At 49.8% G+C, this 14,217-nt stretch overlaps 1 protein-coding gene across 1 annotated transcript in view; it reads left to right on the top strand.

Moving 5' to 3' along the window:
• Positions 1–1,003: 1,003 nt before the first annotated feature.
• The window catches only part of ptch1 (patched 1), a 65,085-nt gene continuing 51,871 nt past the window's right edge, over positions 1,004–14,217 (top strand). Inside the window, exons 1-2 of the mRNA XM_086173718.1 lie at positions 1,004–1,423; positions 2,739–2,931. Coding sequence (XP_086029844.1) covers positions 1,253–1,423; positions 2,739–2,931 — 364 coding nt within the window. The 5' untranslated portion in view covers positions 1,004–1,252. The remainder of the gene's footprint in view (positions 1,424–2,738; positions 2,932–14,217) is intronic.

Here is a 14,217-nt window from a genome sequence, read left to right on the forward strand (position 1 = left end):
ATAAGAATAAGAATAAGAATAACTTAATTAATCCGAAGGAAATTGTGCCAGAGTTTCAAGTAAAACATAACAATAATAAACAATAGTAGGAAGGAGGGAGAATAAGAAATACAAATAAAACCACAAAGTGTAAAAGTCAAGGCTATAAAGTATTTTAAGGTCTTAAAAAGTACAAAGATTTGAATATTCCCTCCGGCTGAAGGAAGAGGAATTAAAAAGTCTGATCGCCTCAGGTAGGAAAGACCTCCTGTGGCGAGGTTTATCCAAAGCGACTTACAAAATTCAAATAACCAAAGATCCATAGCACCAGCAGTCGTTATTCAGAAGTCACCACTCTACCAAATCTCAGAATGAGAAAGTGGGTCACCCTGAGCAATTAACCCCCCTACCCCATTACGCATGCGCAGTCCGCACATGTTAGAAAACAGAGGTTTATAGGGGGGCCTGTGCAGAGCAGAAGACCCCCCCCTCAAAAAAAAAAAAAAAAATCTTTAAAACTCCCGGATGCAACAAGCGGATTTGTCCCCCCCTCCCGGCTGCAGGGGGGGTGCAGATATGACCCCCCCCCAAGCCTGGGTGGTCCCCCTACTTTACTGAGCTGTTGCTAAGCAGCTAATAATAGTCGTGTTTGCTGAGTAATTTTTGCCCTTCTGGAACCAATCACAAGCGAGGAAAGCCCGCGGTGTGACGGACAGCCAGCCCCCGGGGGCGGGATCTCCACACTTTTTTTTTTTTTTTTTTTCCCTTCTTCTTCTTCTTCTCCTACTTCTTCTTCTTCTCTCCTCCTCCTCCGTGCAACCCCTCCTCCTGCCTCCAAACGGAGCGAGGTCTTTTTCTCCCCGTCTATTGAACCCCAGCGCGGCCCAGGGGAAGAGCGCTCAGACCCCCCTCCGCCTCCACCTCCAGCATGCCACGACCCCGGAGCCCTGCAGCCCGACGAGCCGCCGTGCGCGGGGACCCCGCCTGCTGAACCCACCTCTCTTTATTCCCATTTTTCCCTCCTCCTTTTTTTTTTCATTTTACTTTTTTTTTTTTTTTTTTTTTTTTTTTTTTACTATCCTCCCGGAGAGACGGAGCGAGCGCGGCGTCCCGGATCGCGAAATGTTGGGATGGGAGGCGCAGACTTTGACTCGCCGCCTCCTGCAGCAGCATGAAGCCCCGGAGATCTCCCGCAGCCTGCCTTCCGCCACACGCCTTCGCGGGGAAACCATAGACTGGGACACGGTCAGCTCCTCCTCGCCGTCCCCGCAACATGGCCTCGGCCGCTAGTGCGCCCTCCGCGCCGGGGCTCGGAGCCCCCGGTCGGCCGGGGGTGACGCGGAGGAGCCGGGGGGACTCGACCCGCGGCTCGCCGCCGGATTTGGAGTATCTGCAGCGGCCGAGCTACTGCGACGCGGGTTTCGCTTTGGAGCAGATCTCCCAGGTGCTTTTTTTTTAGTAGTATTCCGTGTGTGTGTGTGTCTGTGAGCGTGTGTGTTTGCACCCCCCCCCCCCTCCACATCTCATTGTGTTCGCGGTCCGAGAAGTGGACGGACTCCGTCCCGCGGCTGCTAGGTAACCGTGCGGAGGGGGAGGAGGAGGGGGAGCCGGCCGGAGGGAGCCCGGGCAGCCCCGCTCCGATCCCCGGGCAGCGACGCTCCGATCCCCCGGCTGCCTCGCTCGTATCCCCCGGGTAACCTAGCTCCGCTCCCCAGGTTGCCTCCCTCCGCTCCCCCGGCTGCCTCGCTCCGATCCCCGGGTAACCCAGCTCCGCTCCCCCGGCTGCCTCGCTCCGCTTCCCCCGGTTGCCTCGCTCCGCTTCCCCCGGTTGCCTCGCTCCGCTTCCCCCGGTTGCCTCGCTCCGCTTCCCCCGGTTGCCTCGCTCCGCTCCCCCGGCTGCCTCGCTCCGATCCCCCGGTTGCCTTGCTCCGCTTCCCCCGGCTGCCTCGCTCCGATCCCCCGGCTGCCTCGCCCCGCTCCCCCGGCTGCCTCGCTCATCCACCCCGGTGGTCGGACGCCGATGCGCGGAGAGGAGGCGTCCGGCTGCGGTGAGCCTCCGCGCCGCGTAACGGTCTCCGCCGCCCCGGTAGGACTACATGCATCCCTCCTACTCTCTCTTAGTCCCTCTCCCTGTCGTGCACCTGGCGCGTACACGTAGGAAGTTGTCAAAGGGTCTCAGACCCGAGTGAAGGGATCCATGTATCTGCAGCTCTTCTTCCGATCACAAACACTGTACCACCTCCTTGCAGGCTGCAGGACCGGTGTGTGTGCATGCGTATGTGCGTGCATGTGCGTGACCCCCCTCTCTTAACTGGCCCGATGGAGCTCAACCATCCAGGGTCATGCATGCGTCAAGTGTGTGTGTGAGTGTGTTGGGGGTGTTCCTATCTGACAGCTATCTCCTGTCCGTGCTGGAGGTCCAGCTGCAGAGGCTTTGCTCCCCCCTCTCTCTCCCTCTCTGCTGTCAAGTCCCTTCTGGTTCAGCATCTCCTCGCTCCCATCTGGAGCGCCGGGATGACGGTGATTCCCGATGGCCTCCCGCCGGCACGTGCGCGGATGCGGACCCCGTATCGTCTTCGAACCCCTTTCCTCCATTCGGTCTCGACGTCGTATCCTTCAATGACCGAAATCCCAACGAACCCCCCCCTGTGTTTTCCCCGCCGTTCCCACCCCAGCTGCGGATTTCCAGGTGAGGGTTGTATTTCGGGCCTTCTGACGCCCCCCGACTTTCCCCCCGGGGGCCTGTGGTGTCGTTGCAGGGGAAGGCGACCGGCAGGAGAGCGCCTCTGTGGCTCCGAGCAAAGTTCCAGAGACTCTTATTCAGGCTGGGCTGCTACATTCAGAAGAACTGCGGAAAGTTCCTGGTCGTGGGCCTCATGATCTTCGGAGCGTTCGCCGTGGGCCTGCGGGCGGCCAACTTGGAGACGGACGTGGAGAAACTCTGGGTGGAAGGTAAGGCCCGCCCGCCACTGGCTGCTCTGGAGGGGTGTATTTATCTGGTCAGCGTGTGTGTGTGTGTGTGTGTGTGCGCGGGGTCGAGATGATTGCACATCCTGACGGGTCGGACCTTCGGCTCGGCCAAACAAACCCGCCGGATTGTTTGTTGTTTATAAATAATCTTATTTATTCGCAACTCCGGATTAATCCGGCCCGACTATAATTACGCCAAGTTCATAAGCAGCTTTTGGAGTGGAGATTTTTTTTTTTTCTGTCTTTTTTTTTTTTTTTTTTTTAAGCCAAAGCCGCCATTTTGTGAGAATGTGCGTGTGTGTGTGTGTAAAGTGTGTGTCCGCCTGCCCCCAGCAGTTGACTGCTCGCAGACTCTGTGTGTGTGTGTGGTCCGGGTTTTTTTGGACAGCTCTCAACTTTCCAGAGAGATTTGTCTCCGGCTGCAGAGAGAAAGAGAGAGAGAGAAGAGAAAATCAGAGGGAGGACAGGAACTTATTTGTGAGGCCGATCAGCCGCTCGCTCCTTCTCTCTTTTATTTCCCTTTTTTTTCCCCCCTTTTCTTTTATTCCTTTTAGACGAAATGAATTTTTCAAGGGAGAAAGGAGCAGTGTGTGTGTGTGTGTGTGTGTGTGTGTGTATGGGTGGTGCTTGGATGGTGGAGGGGGGGGGGGGGGTGGAGATCTTTTTTTTTTTTTCTTTTTTTTCCTCCTCCTTCCCCTTTGATCTGCATTCCAGCACTTGGGGCTAGAGTAGGCTGGCGTAGTCATGAATGGAGAGGTGGAGTTTTGTTTTTTTTCTCGCCGAAGCAATGAAAATACACGGGAGGAATTCGTACGTACGTGTGTGTATTTGCGGATATATAGCCGTCACGTTTGCACGGCGACAGAGCGGTTTGATATTCCCTCCCTCGGCAGGACACGCGGGTAACGCGATCGGATATTAAAACAGACGTATAACATGCCACATCCTCTCTTTTGGAGGGGTCCCCACTGTGTGTGTGTGTGTGTGTGTGTGTGTGTGTGTGTGTGTGGCGTTGTAACGTCCAACCAAGGGAACAACCTTTTTATTCCGGTAAAATTTTATTATACGGCGTCTGAATGAGAGGGTGAATGATTTATGTCTCTATATGATGTTTGTATGACAGCATGAATTCTTGCATGTCAAAATCTTCTTCTCACAACAACTGGATTTGAATTTCTTCACTTATTTCAACACTTATCTGAGAGGCTTCTGCAGCTCCAGTGACCTGTGGGGTGTTTAGATAGATAGATAGATAGATAGATATATTTTTACATCTTCTGACGCTGGAAGAAGATAAGCCGGAGCTTATCTCGGCTGTCACTGGGCGAGAGACAGACAACATTCACTCACTCGCTCATTCGGGGCAATTTTTCCCAATTTTTTTCCCCAATTAACCTGCGGCGTGTTTTCGGAGTGCGGGAGGAAACCGGAGAAGCCGGAGGAAATCCACGCAGACACGCGGAAAACATGTAAACTCCACACGGAAAGGTCTCCTTGTCGGACTCCAACACACATGCTCAAAAAAATAAAGGGAACACTTGAACAACACAATGTAACTCCAAGTCAATCACACTTGTGTGAAATCATAGTGTCCACTCAGGAAGCAACACAGATTCATTTTGACTTGTTTTAAGGACATTACATCAAAGTTGGATCAGCCTGGAGTTTGTTTTTACACTTTGATTTTGAGTGTGATTCCTAATCCAGACCTCCATGGGTTGATACGATTGATTTCCATTGATCATTTTTGTGTGATTTTGTTGTCAGCACATTCAACTGTGTAAAGAGCAAAGTATTTCATAAGAATATTTCATTCATTTAGATCTAGGATGTGTTTTTTAAGTGTTCCCTTTATTTTTTTGAGCAGTGTATATACATACTGCGCCAAAAAATAAAGGGAACAATAAAATAACACATCCTGGATCTGAATGATTGAAATATTCTAATGAAATACTTTATTCTTTACATAGTTGAATGTGCTGACAACAAAATCACACAAGAATGATCAATGGAAATCAATTTTCGGAACCCATGGAGGTCTGGATTTGGAGACACGCTCCAAATGAAAGTGGAAAAACACACGACAGGCTGATCCAACTATGATGTAATGTCCTTAAAACAAGTCAGAATGAATCAGCGTTGCTTCCTAAGCGGACAGTTTGATTTCACAGACGTGTGATTGACTTTTGTTGTTTAAGTGTTCCCTTATTTTCGGAGCAGTACGTATAAAAACCGCGAAGGTTTGAATCCGACAAGAGGACCTTTCGGTGTGTTTTTGCACGTTCACGTGCGTCGGGTTCCTCCAGGTTTCCTCCAACAGCCCAGAAACATGCGGCAGGTCAATCGGAAAAAAGACAGTATATTTAATATTTCGTATATTATATAATAAGTGAATGGATGAATTTTGATGATTCTTCCGTTCACTGTCATCGGAGGTTTTTCCGGTCGCTCTTCCGAGAGGCCCGTCGCCGTGGAGGTTCTGCCGGACCTCGTCGATGTAAACAAAGCGAGAACTTTGTCTGGACGCGCGTGTGTGTGTGTGTCTATTTAATAACTCCAAAACCTGCACGGGTGTAAATTCTACCCGATACGGCAACGCGATTGTATTATTTGATGGGATCGCAGTGGAGTCTGCAGTTTGGCCGTTTTAAAGGTTAGCCGCAACGATCCACGAGTTCCGATTCTGGCGCGGACAACACACAACGCAACGAGCGGCCGGATTGCGATCTGGCGCGCATTTGTGCAAAACGCGTAATTGTAAGCGCAGACATCTCGGCTCTGGCGGTCGGAAATCTCTCGATCGTTCGCCATCGGCGATGCTATCGCGCGATCCGGTAAACTGTTTGCGCGCCCGCGGAGACGTTTTCAGGAGCGGGGGCGGGGCCTTCTCGCAAGCCCCCGGATGTTTTCCCCGCGCGTTTACTTTCGCACGCCGAGCGCGGAGCTTCCGGAAGGGGCGGGAACGGCGAAACCCATCCGTCTTTTTGACCTCCGCTTGATGTCTAGCGCGTGAACTCACGCCGGCTGACTGACCCGCCCGTGCACACACAGACACCGACAAACAGGCAGCGGCGGTTTCCTCGGCCCCGCGTGTGAGGGGTTCCAGATGTTGGTCGGCAGAGATCTGTTTGTTTAGATTAGGCTGCACAGCTGAGGGATAGATTAGTTCTGCCTGGGCCGCCGAGCGCCGCGCTGGGGGACCGGCCCATCGTCCAGGAGGAAGAGGAGAGCGAGGGAGAGGACAGAGGCGGGCTGTTTATGTTTCATTTGGAACTGCCCTTCGCAGCCGACCCGTGAACGACCCCGCCGGGGAGCTGTGTGGCCCGCACACACACACACACACACACACAGATGCACCACTATCTCCGATCTACTACGGCCTTACGTTCCTTTTTTTTTTTTTTTTTTTTTTTTTAACAGCGACCTAATGTGGCGTCTGTCATCGCTCGCCGTTCGTCCCCGGCGTCGTCACGTGCCGCCGTGTTCGCCGTTTTTTTTTTTATTTTTATTCCTTGTCCGCTCTCACACGGCACTCGCTCAGCGCTGTTTATAAACACTCAGACACAGGAAGTTCTGTTTATTACACAGAGCGACGTAGACCGATGGGGGAGCGAGGAGCGAGCTCGCACAAAGGGACGATTGTGTCGAACCGGGGGGTCGGAGGGGCGGCGATGGAGGAACGTTAAGTGACGGATAATCCTATTTTTTTTTTTTTTTTCCATCTTAAATTATTATCCCGCTCTTCACCTTGACCACATGAAACCGATAGCGGGATCGTGTTTTGGCGCAGATTGCTTCCACACTCCAGATAAGTGCTGTGTTTATCTCCACCTTGGCACTCACAGGAAATCATTTGCTGGAACAGGAAGTTGTAGTATTGTACCCCAACCTCCCCCCCCCCCCCAACACACACACACACACACACACACACACACACACACACACACACACAGAAATGTGGCCGGCTGCCCTCGGCGAGCTTCTCTCACCGTCGGAACAGATGCAAACTGGCACCGGGTTCGTCTCCGAGACCCCCCCCCCCTCCCCGACCCCAGTTTCGAATTGCGGGATGAGTCCGGATGATCTCGCGGCGATTAACTCTAAGCCACATTCACAATGCGAGGATGTGGAAGAGAGAAATAAGAGCCCTTCAGTGATTCCTGGCCGCAAATGGAAAACGGAGCCATCCCCTTGGCATTCGCGGCGCAGGCAAACACAGGCCAAATTGTAAAGAAAATAGCAGCACCACCTGCCTCTAATTAAAACAGTATCACATAAACATTGGCCTTCCTGTCCTGTCGGACGAGCCTTCGCTTCTCCTCCCTTCGCTCCGCGCTGGGAGGGAAGGTCGGAGATGCGGCGCTGTCCGAGCCGCGACGCCGGGGCCGACGGGGAGGAGAAAACGCACCGATGGGGGCTTTTTGAAGCTTAAACCTCGGGCGAGGGGTTGAAGTTGAAACCCAGGGTGAGGTGGATGAGCCCGACTGTGTGTGCGTGTGTGTGTGTGTGTGTGTGTGTGTAATCCCCGCCGGGTTGCGGTTAGCCGGTAGCTTTAGCGCGGAGGGAGTCGGGGGCCGGCGGCATCCAGGGGACGTCTTTTGTTTTGGGCGCGGAGCCGGCTGAGTGCGCTTCCAGCTGAAACTCAAGTGATTTACAGCCGGGACGAGGGCACATTGTAGTCTCGAGGCCGCAGACGGAAGGCAGCCCGACCCCCTCCTTCGGCGCTTTCTCGGGGGGCGCGTTGTGGACCGGGGGCCACGAGGGTAGACCCCCGGGACCCTGAGGTCATCCTGTAGAGGCCCCACTATTTAAATCCTCACCTGATACTCACCCTGTGGCCTGAGTGCAGAGTGAAGACTCAAAGCAGGAGGAAGGGCGGCGGGTCCAAACAGTAGAGAGGAGGAGAAAAAAAAAAAAAAAAAAGCAGCACAAGTTGCAGCTGTCACTCGTCATTGTTTGTGTCCTGTATATATGTGTGTGTGTGTGTGTGTGTGTGAGCCAGTGTTACATACGCCAGATGTTGGGACCATCAATAGTTACTAGGGTGGATCGGTGTAACTTCTCAGCGAGTCCTCCAGCAGGGGGCGGTGAACGTGGTGACCCCTTCCTCGCCGCTACACCGCATGATACCATTCATTCATTCATTCATTCATTCATTCATTCATTCATTCATCCATCCATTTATTTATTCCGCCTATCCTGCACTCAGGGCTGCTGGAGTCCATCCCTGCTGGGCTCCGCCATATATCTCATTTCCACATCATATAGATGCAAACAACCATTACATTATATTACATTAAAGACATTTAGCAGACGCTTTTATCCAAAGCACCTCACAAAAATTGCAGTTCAATAACCGAAAATCCAAAGTACCAGTAGTCGTTATTCAGAAGTCGGCCATTTTTTTCGTGTTTTTTTTTTGGGGGGTGGGGCTAAGTGCGATTAGTGGGGTAGTGCTTGGTGAAGAGATGCGTTTTCAGATCACGGCAGAAGATGGGCAGCGACCCTGCAGCAAACCATTCACTCATTCACTCACATTTCATATAGACACATACAACATTCACCCTCTCATTCACGCATCATGCAGATGCAAACAACCATTTACTCGTTCATCCATGCATCATGTAAACACATGTGCATTCGCCCTCTCCATATACAGGACTGTCTCAGAAAATTAGAAAATTGTGTGCAATTAAAAAAAAATTCAAATTTTCTTGATATTCTAATATTTTGAGATAGGATTTTTGAGTTTTCTTAAGGTGTAAGCCATAATCAGCAATATCAAAATAATAAAAGACTTGGAATATTTCAGTTGATTTGTAATGAATCCAGAATGTATGACATTTTTGTTTTTTTAATTGCATTACAGAAGATAAAGAACTTTATCACAATATTCTAATTTTCTGAGACAGTCCTGTATAGAGACATGCAAATATTCACTCGCTCATTCATGTCTTGTAGAGATTTACGATCTTTTATCCTGTCATTCATGTCGTAAAAGACGTGCAACCGTTTGCTCACGTACGCACGACATCTTATAGAAACGTGCAAATACTCACTTGCTCATTCATGTCTTGCAGATACAGCGATCCCTCGCTATAACCCGGTTTACTTTTCACGGTTTCGCTACTTCACGGATTAGCATCGTGCATCGTGTTCTGCATTCTGATTGGCTAAAAAGTCACTCCGCTTCTTCTCTACCTGTGCGTCAATAACGTCGCAGTTAAATATGTACACGTACGTAAAACAGCTTGACAAATTTACATCACGTATGTGCAACTTCTCTTGCAATTTCCAGTTTCTCTAAAAGCCATAATGTTGACAAAACGCTCTGGAGCGACAAAAGCACCTTGCAGGGCCCAAAAGGCAGCGGAAGATGCTATCTATCGCAGATAAAGTTAAACTTCTGGACATGCTAAGGGAAGGTAAAAGCTACGCGGCTGTAGGTCGGCATTACGGAATTAACGAATCTTCCGTTCGTTCCATAAAGAAGGAAGAAAAAACATAAGGACGACAGCAGCAATGTATAATAGAGTATTTAATTGTATAATAATTGTAAAAAAAAAACATAAAGGTTTCTACTCCACGGATTTTGCCTATCACGGGTTCTTTTTGGAACGTAACCCCCGCGAAAACAAGGGTACACTGTGCATGCAATTATTCAGATACAACCATTCAGATGTCACATAGAGACATGCAAATATTCACTCATTTATACATCATATAGAGACATGCAATTTGTCACCGTGTCCGTCGCAGGTCATTCACTCATTCATTCATGCATCACGTAAACACATGCAACCATTCGAGCGTCACATCCGGACCATTCAGTGTGTCATACACACATTTTGGCAAATGCGGAACCCAAAGCAGAAAGGCCTCCCGTGGGAATCGAACCGGGGAACCTCCTCGGGGTGTAACCCCCGATCCATCGCCGCTCCGCCGGTCCATGTCGGCGTGGCCGGGTTTCGGGGATCCCCTCCTCCTCCTCCTCCTCCTTCCTCGTGTGACGGGACTCGCCTGACCTTCATCGCGTGTCTGCTCCTCATCGCCTGGGATTAAGAGCCGAGTCGACGAGAGTTAGCGGTTGTTTTGTTGTTGTGCTGCAACGGAGGAGGAGGAGGAGGAGGAGGAGGAAGAGGGCGGCGGCGCTCGGTGCTCGCCGGAGGAGACTCGACGTCCTTTCTTGTGGATGAAGATGGGAGGGCCCTCCATGCGGCGGTCGGCGTGATTGAATTATACGGCTTTCGGCGAGCGCGCCTGAAACGCGAGCGCGCGCCCGCATATGTCGAGAACTCCGGGAGCCTCGGGGTTCGCCGAATGAGTGGGTGGTTGACCAGAACCAAGATAGCTCTTTCCAACTGCCATTTCTTTCCTCCTCCTCCTCCTCCTCCTCCATTCATCTGTTTTCCTCTTTTCGCTTTCACTCGACGCAGCAACCGCTTCCCTCCGAAGCAGTCACGCACCGAACCCACTCCCTGTGTTTTCCGCTTGATCACGCAATTCTCTGACTCTCTCTCTTTCTGACCCTGGAGTTGCACACCGATGTGTGTGTGTGTGTGCACGAACACTCTTCCAGTTTTGCGCGCACTTATCGGTTCATGAGAAACGGGGATTAAACCTCTGTCGATGGAATAACATTCCAGCGTGTTGTGTTAAACTTTACGAGTTGATGAAAAGTGCAGGCGAGCTGGTGAGGGATTTAGCGCCGGGGTTGGGGTTGGGGTTTGGGGTGGGGATGGGGGGGGGGTTGCACCTCTGGAGCCGTGCACACACACTCCAAGAGCGCTAGTTCTGGCTCATTTGAAAGCAGCTTTGTGTGTATTAGCTTTACCCATGGAGGTGGATGCGAGGTAACTTTCCCCTTTTTTTTTTTTTTCATTGTGTGTGTGTGTACGTTTGTGTATGTCTTTGTCAAAAAAAAAAAACAAAAAAAAAATAAAAACTCACTAATCCAAGCTTACTGTTCTGTATATTTCCTGTGCATCGTGTATTTGCAAGTGTATTTGCAGTCCCTATGTCCTCTATTGTAAGTCGCTTTGGATAAAAGCGTCTGCCGAATGCAATGTAATTATTATTATTATTATTCTCCTTTTTTTAAAAAAAAAAAAAAAAATCTAGCACGTTAATCGCGCCCGACACATTCCCATTCACAAATGACATCCCGAGATACCTCCGGGCTCCGTGTTTACATTTTGCATTCTTTCTCTCGCTCTTATTCAAAAACCAGAGCCCTGCGAATGACCGACCACAGGAGACTGTGGAGAGAATTACCCTTCCCCCTCCTCCTCCTCCTCCACCTCCTCCTCCTCTCCCTCTGTCTCTCTTGTGTACCTCTCTTTTCCTCTCTGCCAGAAAGGTCTCTCTCTTTACCCCCCCCTCGCCCTCCGCCCATGCCTCCCCTCCACCGCTCCCCCGTTCCCTGGCTGCAGAGAGCGGCCTCAGAATGCCAGATGTATTACAGAGTGAGCCACGGCAATGTAAACACTCAGCCCTGCCATGAGAGCAGGGTGGTCTGGCCTCCCTCCTTCCCTTCCCTTCCCTTCCCTTCCCTCCCTCTTCCCCTTTCCTCTCTTCCCTCCCTCGCAGCGCTGACTGCCAGAGGGGTGGGGAAAGTACAAAACAGCCGAGGGAGTGTGTGTGTGTGTGTGTGTGTGAGTATAGTAGCGGCAGTGTGTTTGTGCTTTGGCTGAGTTGCCTACCGTGCACCGGGAGGGAGGTTGGGGTGAGGATGGATGTGTTTCAGTCTGCAGGAGAAAACCGTTCTATAAACTGCTCCCAACTGTTTACGTAGTTGGATTTTTTTTTTTTTTTTCAGCCCCTCTGGCACACACGGGTTACGTAGCCGTATAGTTCATTGCAATTCCTTCGGCGCGACGTCATGCAAATCTGGCGACACGAGTACCGCAAGCGGCGGCCGTGAAGATACGAAGCGCTTCCGAGCCCGGATGACGGTGATGGGAAAAGTCGGTTCGGATATTCCCGCCTGGTTTCGATGAACTGCGAACAACTTCGGGTGCAGATGTGGGACGGGACCCCAAGCTAACCGTCGGGATCTTTGCAGCTTCCGCCTCTTGGAGGCCGCCGCCGTGTTGCGTTCGATTTGCAACCCGAAGGACGGGAATCACGAAAGCCTCGTTTGGAGCGCCGATTTAAAAACTCCGCCGCAACTTTGCCCATCCCGGGGATCGGGGCGGGTCATCGAGTCGATCCGGAAACTGGGACTCTACTTAAGATAAGATATACTTTATTGATCCCCAAAGGGGAAATTCTTTTGTGGCAGCAGTGCAACGATGACAGGGTCAATAAATATGAGTACGGCGGACCCTCGCTTTTTTCCGCAAAGTACAGACGTGATCATTTTGATGGTATTTATACTAACCCTCGACGAACCCTCGATGCCCTCGTCCGTCGACGGATCCGAATGGTGGTTTATTAAGCCGATGATGTCATCAGGGGTCGCGTCGGAGAAGCCGACTCCTCCAAGAAGGGGTGCCGGCCTCACCGCCATGTCCACGTCGGCGTTATGAATTTCAGTTGGTAAAAAGCCCTTATTACGTATTAGATCTCGCTTGTTTACAAGTTGGAGCTAGAGGTCTCGATACTGGGTATCTTTGTTCAGCTAAGGAGATCTCGTATTTCATTTATTTTATAAAATTAATTTGAGCTTTATTTTACTTTTTTTATATTATATTATATTATATTATATTATATTATATTATATTATATTTATTATTTATTTTAAATATCAATATTTATTTTTATTTTATCATGAAAAAATGTTCTAATACCGTGAAAAAAAAGCTGAAGAACGATAAATCGCAAGAACCGAAATTACAAAAGAAAAATCCGCTCGGGCTCGAAAGGTGAACCGCGAAGTAGCGAGGGTCCGCTGTTTAAATATAAATAAAACAGACAGTTAAAAGATTGCAAAAGACATCCACAAATAAATAGACAGTATATACAGTATAAATAGACAGTGGAGTGAAGAACAACAACAAGAAGGATAAGAATAGACAACAGAATAAAAATTGAAAGGAAAACGGAAACAGAGTGACAGTAACAATGACAAAAATAAACGCGATCCGAGTGGAGTGACAACAACAAGGAAAAAAAAAGATGGATAGCGAGCACAACTAGCAACTGTTTTTTACTCTTGTGGTGTAAAAGTGCTTCAAGCTGGGTTCCATTCACACGCCGATGGCAGCGACAAGTTCAGCGTCGTGCAAACGGAAAGAGACGGGAATTGAACCCTCAACTTTTCCTGAACCCTCAACCAACTGTGACAAAAAAAAAAATTCCCTTTTGGATCAATACATTTCTATCTTGTCTACTAAAAATGCTGAACATGTATTTGTTTGTATATCTACTGAGCATACTTAACACAATAAATGTTTGTGGGTCTTGCATAACTGCATGAACCCTAATGGGACACTAAAAAAAGAGTACTTTTTTTGGTAAATACCTTATTCTGATGACTCAAATGGAGTCGGCAGCATAGTTGAAGTTGAGAAAAATGACTGTTTTCCTGACAGCTGGGGTTTTAGTTCCTTCACCTTTTTCCTTCTCAACTCACTTTTCGGAGGGAAGTGAGTGTCGTAGTTGTTATGAACGGTTTGAAAATGACGCTCAACATTTCTTTTTTTTCGGTATAGCAATGGCAGACCGGCAGATGAGGCGAACGCACTTCGAAAATGACAAAGTCCACTTCCCATTAAATTCGGAAGTGACACGTTTTAGTCTTTTTACTCGGTCCAGCTCCCCCGCTCATTTTTATACCCATAAGTTTAGAAGACATAAATCAGAGGCTAACTCGCTAGCTTGCGAGAACCCTCCGTTATGTGCACTTGCGCAGTGACGCCCGTGTCAGAAAAGGTCTGATTGGACAGACCGACTGTCAGTCAAAGGGACATATTTCAAATTTTCTACGTTTTACTCGGTCCAGCTCCCTCGCTCATTTTTATACCCATAAGTTTAGAAGACATAAATCGGAGGCTAACTCGCTAGCTTGCGAGAACGCGCCGTTATGTGCACTTGCGCAGTGATGCCAATATCAGAAAAGGTCCGATTGGACGGACCGACGGTCAGTCAAGGGACAAATTTTCTACGTTTTACTCGGTCCAGCTCCCTCGCTCATTTTTATACCCATAAGTTTAGAAGACATAAATCAGAGGCTAACTCGCTAGCTTGCTAGAACGCGCCGTTATGTGCACTTGCGCAGTGATGCCAATGTCAGAAAAGGTCCGATTGGACGGACCGACGGTCAGT

This window comes from Fistularia commersonii, chromosome 26 (assembly GCF_037954325.1).
Source record: "Fistularia commersonii isolate RoL2024-O1a breed Wild chromosome 26, RoL_Fcom_v1.0, whole genome shotgun sequence".
NCBI classification, from domain to species: domain Eukaryota; kingdom Metazoa; phylum Chordata; class Actinopteri; order Syngnathiformes; family Fistulariidae; genus Fistularia; species Fistularia commersonii.